Source organism: Tiliqua scincoides, chromosome 1, assembly GCF_035046505.1.
Source record: "Tiliqua scincoides isolate rTilSci1 chromosome 1, rTilSci1.hap2, whole genome shotgun sequence".
NCBI lineage: Eukaryota > Metazoa > Chordata > Lepidosauria > Squamata > Scincidae > Tiliqua > Tiliqua scincoides.
In genome coordinates this window covers 205895154-205908684 of record NC_089821.1, presented here as the reverse complement: position 1 = coordinate 205908684, position 13531 = coordinate 205895154, and the positions used below count along the sequence as shown (strand labels likewise).

Below are 13531 nucleotides of genomic sequence, written 5' to 3'. Positions count from 1 at the left end.
TTACCCTTTCCAAAACCAGGATGTTATTTATTTTATTACTGTATTTACCACCTTTCTCATCCTCAAATTTCTCTTCAGATATTACTCAAGGTGGTTTACATAGGCAGGCTGTCCTAGACCCAAAAAGGATCTTTATAGTACGTATGTTATGTAGACCTAGTTAGGGCCTTTACAGAACCCTTCAGATGTTTTCCTTCAGGTGTAGCCCTCTTTCAAAGCTGCCAACATTTGCCTTGAACTTCCACAGATAGCCACACAATTCATGATGAGCAGGGGATCTTCAAGTTACCGCTTTTGTCACTGACATTCTTAGCATTCCAACATTCCAGTCTGTCCTCTCACCACAGCACACAACAGCAACTCCTCTCTCAGTGTGTTGTCTCTCAGACTGATGTCAGCTTATCAGTGACTTCTGGACATCTGCCTTAGAGGCACAAATTGGGCTGCTCCTGCTTAGCTTCAGGCAGCTCAACCTCCAGACCACACCTCCTGCCCGAACATAGGATTCATTCATGTTACTCTGCCTGGATTCCGTTTAACCAGATCTAGAAGAAGACAGAGGGGAGTCTAAGGGCCCTATCCTAGCCAACTTTCCAGCACAAGTGCAGCCACAATGAAGCCCCAAAGTAAAGGAAGGAACATGCCCTTACCTTGAGGAGGCCTCTGTGACTGTCCTCCCACACTGCAGGATGCACCACTCACCCTGTTGGCATGGCTGCACCAGAGTTTGAAAGTTGGATTGGACTGGGCTGTGGGTATATTAATTGTCAACAATTCCAACTTTCTACCTTTCAGCTGAAAGAACCTAAAGCTTTCAGAGGACAGACCCCAAATATTTGCTCTCAGGGCTCTAAGAATGGAGAGCAAATCTTACTGCAGAGGGCACCAAATAGATCTCCTTAATAATTGGATATTCTACAACTAGACCAGCCAGTGGTTCCTCCTTCATCTTTGTGCACATTCAATGTTTGTGCACCGCAATAGCGCATAGCATCCATTAGAAGCCATTTATAAAGCTGATACATGATCTGCACTGTCTATTTATTTCTCAGACACACCTAACGAGATATTGACTGATGCAGATGACAAGTTGCAGCATGCAATCCTACTAAGTCTCATCAACCAGCTTCAGCTCCACCCACCTCCAAGTCAATTAATCTGCAGATCTTCCTCTTTCAGGAAGGCACAGAGGCAAAAGCAAAGTTGCACTTAGCCAACAGTAACAGCAGTGGCGTAACTAACCAAGTTGCTGCCTGGTGCAAAAAAATTCTGTAGCCCCCCTCCCGGCAATGACATCAAATTTAATTAATTACACTGGGTCTTTTTATTTGTTAAAGTGAGTGAGAAATGTTAGCTAATATTTTAAAATAGCAAACACTTGTTGAAAGTGCTTATTGCACTTTTACAGCGCAATCTCTTCATGTCTACTCAAAAGTAAGTCCCACTGTGTTCAATGGGGCTTACTCCCTGGTAAGTGAAGTAAGGTAGGATTGCAGCCTTACACAGTTTGCGATGTGCAGGAGGGGTCTGGAGACAATCATAAGAGCCAGCAGCTTATCTTTAGGAAGTGGAATTCAGGAATTAGGTGAATAAATGATGAGGCCAAACCACCTGCGCTCAGTGCTGCAACTTGCCTCCCAGGCTGCTGTGCCTTGCTTGCTACCCTCTTCAGATTCCTGCACATGCGCAGGTAACCTATCACAGTCAGCCAACTCAGAGCCCAATCCTCTGCCTGTCTACTTGGAAGCAAGCCCAGTCTAGTCAATGGGGCTTACTCCCAGGAAAGTGGGAAGAAGATTGCAGCCTTGGAGCCCAATCCTCTGCCTGTCTACTTGGAAGCAAGCCCAGTCTAGTCAATGGGGCTTACTCCCAGGAAAGTGGGAAGAAGATTGCAGCCTTGGAGCCTAATCCTCTGCCTGTCTACTTGGAAGCAAGCCCAGTCTAGTCAATGTCGCTTACTCCCAGGATAGTGTGGATAGGGTTGCAGCTTCAGAGCCCAATCTCCTGCATGTCTACTCAGGAGCAAGCCCTACTGGCTTAGATTGCCGAGACAATTGGGCTACTGCAGCCTTGCCAGGAGGAAAGAGGAGGATAAGGGGGCAGGCAAGTAGAGAGAGGACTGTGAGGAGCAGAGGAGAGTAGGCTACGCAGGGCAGGGGAGTGGTGAGCAACTGGTCCCGCTGCACAAGGGGAACCCCCTCCTCAGTCCAAGCTGGGCTCCACAAGGGTCTCTGGGGGCTATGCCTGCCTATGGGGGGCTCGCGCGCGCGCGCGCTCTCTCTCTCTCTCTCTCTCTCTCTCTCACACACACACACACCCAGTGTCCTGATCAGCATCCAACAGCCCTCCGCCCTCACCAACACACCTCTTCCTCCCTCTCTAAACACAAACACTGCTCTGCTCCCCACGCATCTCTCTTGCCATTTAAGCCAAATAGGGCTTCAGGGGGCAGCATGTTGAGCAGGGCACATGGAGGAAATCATGGAGGAAATGAGGGCTGGCAGGTGCATGAAAGGAAGACTCCAAGGAGGTCTGTGCCCAGCCTCTCGGCTGCGGGAGGGGGAAGGAGAGGGGGCCAGCTCCTCGTGCCTGAACCTACCTTCCATCTCGGCTGCAGGGAGGGGCAACATGCAGTTTCACCCCTCTCCGTGACTGTTGCCCCTCCTCCCTCCAGAGTGCCTGGCACTGGTAGGGCTGCTGGCAGCAGCCCAATTGCTGTGCACAGGTGCTATTGCCTACAAGTTGTTGCACCCACCCACTCTGTAGCCCGGTACACCTCCTACCCCCTGCACCCCCCTAGCTATGCTACTGAGTAACAGTATCATTATTATTGCAGTATCTCTGCATTCACTCAGCTCAGTCACCTGCTCTGCTGGAGTGGCTCCAGTAATTATTTGGGACCAGACTGGAAACTCCAGGGCAGCTCAAATGAATGCTCTGTATGGAATGTGCACAGCGTAAGAATATCAGAACAGCCCCACTGAATCAGGCCATAGGCCCATCTAGTCCAGCTTCCTGTATCTCACAGCGGCCCACCAAATGCCCCAGGGAGCACACCAGATAACAAGAGACTTGCATCCGGGGGCCCTCCCTGACATAGCCCATTTCTAAAATCAGGAGGTTGCGCATACACATCATGGCTTGTACCCAGTAATGGATTTTTCCTCCAGAAACTTGTCCAATCCCCTTTTAAAGGCATCCAGGCCAGATGCTGTCACCACATCTTGCGGCAAGGAGTTCCACAGACCAACCACACGCTGAGTAAAGAAATATTTTCTTTTGTCTGTCCTAACTCTTCCAACACTCAATTTTAGTGGATGTCCCCTGGTTCTGGTGTTATGTGAGAGTGTAAAGAGCATCTCTCTATCCACTTTATCCTCCCCATGCATAATTTTGTATGTCTCAATCATGTCCCCCCTCAGGCATCTCTTTTCTAGGCTGAAGAGGCCCAAACGCTGTAGCCTTTCCTCATAAGGAAGATGCCCCAGCCCAGTAATCATCTTAGTCGCTCTCTTTTGCACCTTTTCCATTTCCACTATATTCTTTTTGAGATGCAGCGACCAGAACTGGACACAATACTCCAGGTGTGACCTTACCATAGATTTGTACAACGGCATTATAATATTAGCTGTTTTGCTCTCAATACCTTTTCTAATGATCCCAAGCATAGAATTGGTCTTCTTTACTGCTGCTGCACATTGGGTCGACACTTTCATTGAGCTGTCCACCACCACCCCAAGATTTCTCCTGATCTGTCACAGACAGCTCAGAACCCATTAGTCTATATGTGAAGTTTGGATTTTTTGGCCCAATGTGCATGACTTTACACTTACTTACATTGAAACGCATCTGCCATTTTGCTGCCCTTTCTGCCAGTTTGGAGAGATCCTTCTGGAGCTCCTCACAATCACTTCTGGTCTTCACCACTTGGAAAAGTTTGGTGTCGTCTGCAAACTTAGCCACTTCACTGCTCAACCCTGTCTCCAGGTCATTTATGAAGAGGTTCAAAAGCACCAGTCCCAGGGCAGATCCTTGGGGCACACCGCTTTTCACCTCTCTCCATTGTGAAAATTGCCCATTGATACCCACTCTCTGTTTCCTGGTCTTTAACCAGGTCTCAATCCATGAGAGGACCTGCCCTCTAATTCCCTGACTGTGGAGTTTTTTCAGTAGCCTTTGGTGAGGGACCGTGTCGAACACCTTCTGAAAGTCCGGATATATAATGTCCATGGGTTCTCCCGCAGCTGCATGAAGTGAGCAGCTGCATGAAGTGAAATCTTCAGGAGACAGGTAAATATGTGTGTATATATGTACAGAACCCCACTTTCTCCCTCCAGCAATCTCTGGGTGTAGAAGCATTAACTGTGGGACATGGATTCTGTTTTGAACTGTGGCAAAGGGGGGCAGTAAATTAATGGTACCCCCTGCTGACCCACTGCGCTAAGGATATTGGGGAAAACCACAGGCAACTTAACAAAAGAGGAAAATAGTAGCTAGGATTTCTTAGAAAAAACCCAAAAATAGGTGGCAAGCAGACCAATATGAAAAACTACAATGCTGAGAGTGATGTTTTTACACACAAACACAGCCAAAGAGGAGGATTTTCACAGATGGAACAGAAAGCAGATCTTTCAGGCTCATCCACTGCCACTTTCAGGCTTTCAGGCAAAATACTGTCCTGGGAAGGCAGCAGTAGACTGGAGAGGAATGCCCCAGGGAGGATCCTGGTCTGGAACAGCATCAGGGTTGTTTGAGACCAGGATTCTCCCTGGGACATTCATCTTCAGTCTACTGCTGCCTTCCCAGGACAGTATTTTCCCTCTCCCTCTTGTGCCTCATATCTCTTTTGCAAAATCCAATTCTCTCCCTCTCTGTTCTGAAAGCAGATTAGAATCTCACATGTGTGAAGGTACAGAAGGTCACTCAAATAAACCTTACAGAGAAATGCAACGCGTTAATCATGGTTCAAAGGTCAGAGATGATGAGGGCAGCAGAAAACTTCTGTACTGTCATAAGCTTTGTCTAATCAGTCCTGTGACCTCAGGCAACCACACAGTCCATATTACACTTACTATTGCAATAGAGAGTTGCACTTAGCCATCAGTAACAGTATCTCTGCATTCACTCCGTTTAGCCACCTGCTCTGCTGGAGTGGCTCCAGTAATTATTTGGGGCCAGACCGGAAACTCTGGTCTGTGCGTGTCTGCCTGCCTTGAGGCAGTGGATTTTTTTTCTTAGCCAAAAAATATTACTGTTTAATTAGAAGCACGCCCCTGTATCTATAGGGGTTCCATTCTGGAACCCTCTCTGGATACTTGAATCGATGTGTACGGGGAAGCCTCCCACCCTCCGGAGCCAAGGGGAGCGGCATTCCTCTCACCGGAGGGTGGGGGTGGAGCATAGGGGGCCCTCCCACATCTGCAGACACAGTGGCCCCCTGTACTTAGTTAATGAGATTATCCTAACAGAGTAGCCACCTTACCAAAAGTGAACTGGATCTTGCAAAATCATTTCTTACACATGTAGGGTCCTGGATTGTGGAGGACTCTCTTACTTGCAAGAGGCAGCAGTGGGGCACTGGAGGTTCTGTCTCCCTGAGCAACACCCTAGCCACCATGGCCTCACCCAGACCCTCCTCCCCAGCTACTGGGGTCACTGGGCTCCCAGTGAGTCCTGGTTCGTAGGCAGGCCAGGTTCTGCTCCCTCCCACTGCCTGACCCAGACTGCCTTCATCCTTGGCCCAGCTGGGTCTTCATGACCAGCCCCTCCAGACCCCACCCCTTCCTCCATTGGATGGCTAAATGGCTGGGGCCTGATGCTCCTCACCCCTCCCTTTCCTGGCCAGTACACCTCCTGTGGGCCTGTCTCTTCCTTGCCTGGAGCCTCCTTCTCACCCTGCAAGCCTGTTCCCCCCCAGGTAAGTCAGGGGGACCCTGACAACACACAAAAAAGCCTTGCTAGAAAAGGCAGTCAGTAAAATACTGTATTCCCTTTAATGTGCATCTGATGTTTAACCTGCAAGCACACCAAATGTGTATGTTTTGTTAATATGTACGTCTCTAAAGGAAAAAATGGTCTCCTTTTCTCACTGAGGAAGACTGTATAGGGACAGTGGAGTTTCTCACCAGTCAAACATTTGAGCTGGAAGTAATTTAATCAGGCAAGCTCATGCAAATGTGTCAAAGGACCAATAGAGGGAAGGCAAATTCAGATTTGCACATAGATTCATGTACTCTGGATTACAGCATGCAACATTCAGTTACAAAGGAAGTGGAATCTAGTCTAAGATATAAAAGTATTGGAGAGGGGGAGCGCAGCCTCCACCATGGGCTGAAGGATATGGTATGCAAACCCAGACTCTGGTATTCCAGATAAGCTGGAGTTCTGAGAGACATCCATTTGGAGACATATTAACCTTCAGGAACTTGGCTCATTTGTCCTCTTTCAACTGGCATCTGGTCAAAAGCAGAGAACTGATCAGGAGGAGATGCTATTTACAGCATTTGGCGAAGGGTACTGGAAACTAGCAAATACTGTACATTTCTGCATTCCTTAGTCACATGCTTGTATACTATACTTCTTCCTCAGAGGTTAGCTCATATTCATTTCCTGAAATCAAGAGAGAAAGCTGCTTGGGCTCTGACTGTAGAACCCAGAATACACATTGCAGTGCAAAAACTGCCAAGTTTCAAACCCCCCCCCCCCGAATTTTCTCAAGCTCCATCTACCAAGTTGACAAACTCACTCTGCGTGGGAGGCCCCAAAGTAACTTGCTCCATCCTGGAAGTTCAGCAGTTCTCATTGTCCTCTTTTTTAGTCCAACTCCCAGAATCACTTTCTCTGATTACAAGGAGGGTTTTTTTTTCACAATCACAATGCAAGTATATGATTCGATGGTGCAGTCTTTGGATCAGGTTCAACATGTCATTCATAGAGATGCATACACAGCTGCACATTTCTCAAGCACACACATCTTCTAAAGTGTCAGAGGCTGCTACTACAAATTGAACCCTATAGCTGGGATGTGTGTGAGAGAGAGAGAGAGCCAGGGGATGTTCATAATGGCAGTGCATTATTAGGAGAGACAGAGTGTAGAAGGCTGCATCCTTCTCCTTCTGCGGTCAGGGACAGAGAGGGAACATGCAGGAGGAAGGCACAAAGCAGTACACCTGCTACAGGTGTTACAGAGAGCAGGTGAAGAGTCTCAGGTGTTGGGACAATACATTGCCCCCAGGCAGCATTGCACCTGTATTCCAACATAACAGTATTTCACCTATATTCCAACATAGAGCACAATCCTAGGCATGTCTACTCAGAAATAAACTCCACTGCATTTGGTGGGATATACACCCAGGTAAGGACTGAAGCTTCTTTCTTCCAAAAGCAGCAGCACACTCTTGCAGCTCCCTAAATCTAACTGCAAAAAAAAATTCAGAACTTTTGCTTTCACTGGTCAGATTTAGAAGTGTCCTTCCCCCTCCCTTTCCTGTCCTTTCTTGGCATATACCTCCCTGTCTGAATACTGATTTTAACTGCCAACCGTGTGGGAACTTGCTTTCCCAGTTTGACCTGGAGAGCCCAATAATTACCATTCGTTATTAGCAGATGAGCAGCACTGCCAATACAACCCATGGCACTGTGGTTGCCATTTTGTCACACAAACATGGATACAAGAACTCCAATTGGCTAATAAGTCAACACTTGCATTCTGCTACCATGTAAGCCTTGCAACCTACAGATGAGGTTTCCCCTTCTGAAGCGCTATTACAACAATTAAGGAAGTAAGAAGCCGTTCACAAATAAGTCCAGATGCAGCTAAGCCAAAGTCTAAAAGCAAAACAGGCCATGATACAATATGGAAGGATATTGACACAGCTGTGTGTGGTGTACCTATCAATTATCAGCCATTCTCCAACATGAATGTTGGCTCTAGTAACTGCCACTTATAAAAAGGGGTAAAATAGTGTAGGCATTTGACTTGTAAGGCACTTCATCTGAAGGTGGTAATTTTCTTTGTGTGGTAGGAAAATTGCTCTGTTTATTGAACCATTCACAGTAATAAGACCCAGAACAATGGTGAGGCAGCATGCTTTGTCCACCAGTGCCTGCCCAGTTGTGTAAATACACAGTTTTTTAACAACTATCAAATTATTGGGAATAACAATGCTAGAAGCCACGCTAAAATTATTACTTCTCTCTTAAAGGGCAATCATATGACCTCAGACCAATATGTTGCTTTTCAGCACTTGCTGTATGCTTCTTAAGTGCCCAGTCCAGGGAAGGCCAACCTTCATGTTCTCCTGTTCTCCAGATAGCATTCTGGTGGCCATAAGTCTCCTTTGGTGTTCAAAGTGGCAGTCTCACAAGAGTAGAAGGACATAATAAAATGGACATCATGGAGCAATAAGACCATCACAGACATGGTATTTCTTGAAAATATGCATGGATACAAGCCTGTTGCATACACAATTCAGATATAGTTTTAAAATGTGGAAGACATTTGTTCCCTGGAACTTGAGAAAATTGAAACTGCGCTTGAAAACAGGACCAGCAGGGGGCTAGACAGACATGCCTTCAGGAGCCTGTTCCATTCCATGAGACTAATTAACGTCCTGAGTCTTCTGAGGTCTTAGCATGGGTGCAGAATTGCCACACCAGCTGTGCTACCATTGCAGAATCATTGTATAGCTAAGCCAACATTCTGAAATCCTGAACATTTAGTTCATAGGCTTCTTGAGCTAAATGTCATGTTGCTTTGTAGCTACTGAGTCTTTTTCTAACCAAAGGGAGCTTGTTTTGATTGAGCCATGATCCAAAGTCTCCATGGGAGTCTTCCATGTGTGCACTAGGGTTTCTGAAGTGTTCCTTCCTACCACACACACTATATTTCCAGAAAGCTCATTCCTGAACGTCTGGAACGGAGTGGCCTGTGGTACAGAGCCTGGAACTGCAGTTGGAAACATACTTATGCCTTCTTATCACATGTCTCGCTGATCCTGCCTCCAAGGTTGAAACCGGAAGTCCCACACTTCTGGGATTCACAGCGGTGCACAGTAAGGAGGGGAATACACTACTTTGTGCTTGAGTGAGTGCAGATCACCTCAGGTTGGGCTGGTGGCAGGTTGGAAGGAGGCAGCGGCAAACTCAGGGTGAAAGACACCCTGAATCCACTGCCCTCTCAGACCAGTCGCAATCTGTCATCAATGCAGCCCACTTTTGGTGGCTGCTTGGATGGGCCAGCACTTACTCTGTCTCTCCCTGGTCCTAGTACAATCTAACTGGAACTCCACTATAGAAGTAGAATATTTCACTAAGTCTTAAACTCTAGAGAAGGTTAAAATATGGGGCATTGTGAGTATGATTGACATAGTTCATTAACCTTAGAGAAAGATTAATTAAACCAATTTAAATTTTTTTTAAAAAATGGAAGAAACTGGCAAAAATTCCATAAACTTTTGTTGCAGTGATATGGTACCTACTTTTGGGGTAGCTTTGTTTTTACTGGGTTCTGTGATCTCAACTCTCAAGTTTTTTTTTATTAACTACTGAAAGCATTTTCTTTTTGTCATTGTCATTTAACAGTCTATGCCTTTTGTTAACTTTTTTTTAAACTGTTATTGCTGGCAGTGGATAGTCATATCATTTTTAATTGCATCTGAAGCATCACTGAATTAGGAACTGTACAAACTGACAATAGAGATCACCTCCTTCTCACATTCATAATACGTTTTTATCACTTGCCTACCCAGATTCCTCCTCCTAGCAGGATGCATTTTCCAGACACAGCATGAAATCAGAAAAGCTTCTTTAAAACTTGAAAGCACGCCAACTGGATTTCCTGAAGCACTATCTTCATGCCATTTCTTCCAGGAATGAACTTTTACTGTATTTCATTAGCAAAGAGGGATGGGCAAGAAATGCTTTGAACAGCATATAACAGTAGGTTAACTGCAAATCAGAGGTCTTATAATGTGGCTGCACTGAAATGCTAACTAAATGCTGAATTTTCTACAGAGGATGCATTGAATGAAAGCGGGGAACTCTCACAATCCAAAAGCAGAAAGAATATTAAGCCTCAGGAATATCGTATCTACTTCCATAATACAAAAGAAGAGTAATCCCCATGTGTTCAAGTGAGAGGCAGCTGTGATTTAAATATCTTCTGCATAAAACATCTGGATGCACTGTCTGAAATGCATCTGAGATTCCCTCTGATTTCCTTGTCATGTCATTCCATCTCCAGGGCCATACGTTTTCCTGTCAGCAAGAATAATACATACACCACGGAATGAATAATACATTGAGATCTGACCCAGAAACTGCTTTAATTCTTTCCCCCAGATTTCTGGTTCTGCCAAGGTTACGTTCATCAAGTTTTTGGAACTACCCGGCTTCCAAAAACCTTTTTCAATAATATTTGTGGAATGCAAAAGTGGCTGCAGATCTGTGACAGAAGGATGCACACCCTTCACAGCAAGTGTTACCTGCACATTGATTAAAAACCAAAAACAAAACACATTGTAACCAATTTATAGCTATGGATTATCTTCTTTCTGCTGAAGTTCTGGAGAAATCGCTGATGGTGCATTTATTTTACTCCTGGGCCATGCTGCTAAAGATAGACACATTTTGCTAAGCAGACAACAGAAGTGACAAAATTAAATGGTTGAAACTGAATCTTCTCTATGATCTATTATATGAGAAAGTAAATGGAACTTATCCCCAAGCCTCATGTTACTTTCATCCAAAATGAAACAGATTTTGTCTAGGAAAACCATAGGTAGATCATCACTTTGGACAATGCATTTTAATTTACTTAAAGGATTTATATCCTACCTTAAGATCTAAGATGCCCAATCACACATAGGTCCTGTATTTACTGCCATGGCCCATCGCGGCTTCCCAGAAACATCAATATGCAGTTAATTACACTGTTATGCAATGATCACCCATCAAGATCTGCACTCAGTTTTCATGCGTTTTCTTCTGTGTAGAATAGTAATCCCTGCAGAAAACCCCTAGCATAGGAAGTGGTCCTAAGGGCACACAATTACACGTCATGTACAAGGCTTATCACCTCCACTACTTGTTTCTCTTTCTATATTGGAGGGCAGGAAATTAATTTAGAACTACCAGTTTCGCCAACTCAGGCTTATATTGAAAAATGTTTCAAGATAAACCACACAATGCTATTGCATTGTCTAACACTAGAAAAGAATTCATAAAGAGGCTTCTCTGCAGTCTCCTCCTGTCTCCATGCATCTATTTTCAGTGCCTGTGCACACAGCAATCAACCTATACTGGAGAAAATATTGCCCAGAAGAATTTTCAAGTTATTAAGAGCAGAGGGCTGGTCTGGGTTCATATCTGGAACAACTTTAGAAGCAACACATTAAAACCAAACTTGGTATTTGTGACATACATGTTACCTGAGACTTACTGTCACAGAGGACTTTGAAACTAAGGTGAAAAGGGGGGAAACCTCCACCGGAATCCATTAATGTATTCTAAATTATACCTGAGTAAAGATGACAAAAGAGAAAAAGGAAGAAGATCTCTATAGCTGCAGGAAAGGAATGCAGGCTGAACAGCTGGCTTCCGGGATCTATATTATGATCTCTCATTTCACAACTTTGAGATGATTTGGTTGCCTCTAATAAAAAGTATTACTAACCTGGAGGTTACTTTGATACAGAGTTTTTGTTCCTTAGACTTTAGATTTAAGCACTTTTTTCCCCTAGATTAAAGGGCCAATCCCATCCTCTAGCACTATGCATGCTGGCACAACAACAGCCCTGCCAGAGTAGAAGCTTCAACGCTAACAGCCGCAACACAGACACCTGTACAAAGCCCCCCCCCCCCCAAAAAAAAAGAGCCATACCATTGTAAACTGGATGTAGACTGTATGCCCCATGGCCAAGAGCAGTGAGTGCCCCCCAGGAATCTCTGGGATTCCAACCACTGCACATGCTGGCCAAACATTCACCTGAACCCTCTTACTTTACAGGACCACAGCATTGCCACAAGGATTTGACAGTAATCTTTCACAGAAGGCCACTGCAGCCGCCCCCCCTTCAAATAGTGGAAAGGAAAGGATCCAAGCCACTGTGCTCTCACCCCACATATGGCAACAGTGCATGCACACCCTAACAAACACTGCATTAGAAGCCAGGGAACAAGTGTGACAGATGCTGTTGCTGTTGCTCTTGTTATGTCTCTCTGTGCTGCCCTCAGGCTGCTGTCCTGAAGGAAAGGACATCATACAGGCCCCAAGGGAAGTCTGGAGCCCGTCTGGAGAGACTAGTGAGAGCCCAACTGCTGCTGTGCAAGATTGCTGACCCACTCCTTCTGATCAGGTTCCTGTAGCTTTGCAAACTCCATGGCAGACAGTGAACCAACTGGTGCAGCCAGACTTGCCCAGCCTCGGTTACGTGGCTGTCTGCTGGATAACTTGCAATGGCACAACAGCCCTGCTGGGGGTTGATGGTTTCCAGTTCTCCCATATGTTTCATTTGCAGGTGCTGCTCCATCACCGATACAGTTTAATAAAAAATTTGAATGGATCATATCTGTTGTTGCTGTGTAAGCAGATAAGGAAACTCTTATAGCCCCTTCCTTTGTTGTTGGCATCCTTCAGTCTCGGAAGACTATGGTATCGCGCTCTGAATGGTGGTTCTGGAACAGAGTGTCCTCTCCAGTGCGCAAAGCCTGGGTAAAGTAGGTATGGAGGATAGGCTGTTACCCATGCAGCAAATCCCCCCTCTCCACGTCACTGAAATGGTCCAATGGAAAGGCAGAGGCCAATACGGTTGGTTCCAGCGGCGTCGCAGGAGTTGCCAGAACGTGACTGTGTTCAGCCATGAACTGCCTCAGGGACTCCGGCTCCGGATTTTGCCTCGAGGTTGACTCCTGAAGCCTTTTCCATAACTGGATGTAGCCACAAGGCAGTGGAGGTTTGGGATCAGAGTTTTCCTTCTCTCAGATGAGCTGCCTTCCCAGGCTGACGAGTCCCATCTACCCGCTGGCTGTTTAGTCGCCTCTTACGACAAGTACAGCCAAACCGAGGGCCTATTCTTATCCCCAGGCCCCTGGGGAAATTGTAGCCCTTTCCTACAGCAATGTAAAATGAAAGCCTAAGTACTCACTCTGTGGGGGAGAGGCCGGCAAGGAATACCTGGGCTTTCATTTTATGTGACAGCAAGCTTATAATATTGTTATGAATAATCTCCCTTCCTCCATAATAGCCAATTCTGATCAAAGCTGTTCCTGGGCAGGGTGACCAGATACAATGGAGGACAGAGTGCCTATACCTTTAACCATTGTGTAGAAGAGAGATGCAGCTTCTTAAACCCTTCCATGTTGAGCTGCACCTGCCAAAATTTCCTCTTCTATACAATGGTTAAAGGTATAGGCACTCTGTCCTCCATTGTATCTGGTCACCCTATTCCTGGAGATCATCACCCTCCTAAACAAGATTGAATCCCATTTAACCAGGGAGGCCCTGTGCAAATCTCCATGATTGCTTTCAGTA

General features: G+C 45.8%; 1 protein-coding gene across 1 annotated transcript in view; it reads right to left on the bottom strand.

Moving 5' to 3' along the window:
• The window catches only part of ARG1 (arginase 1), a 37418-nt gene extending 30639 nt beyond the window's left edge, over nt 1-6779 (bottom strand). Inside the window, 2 exon segments of the mRNA XM_066622741.1 lie at nt 2600-2694; nt 6746-6779. Coding sequence (XP_066478838.1) covers nt 2600-2694; nt 6746-6779 — 129 coding nt within the window.
• Nucleotides 6780-13531: the final 6752 nt, after the last annotated feature.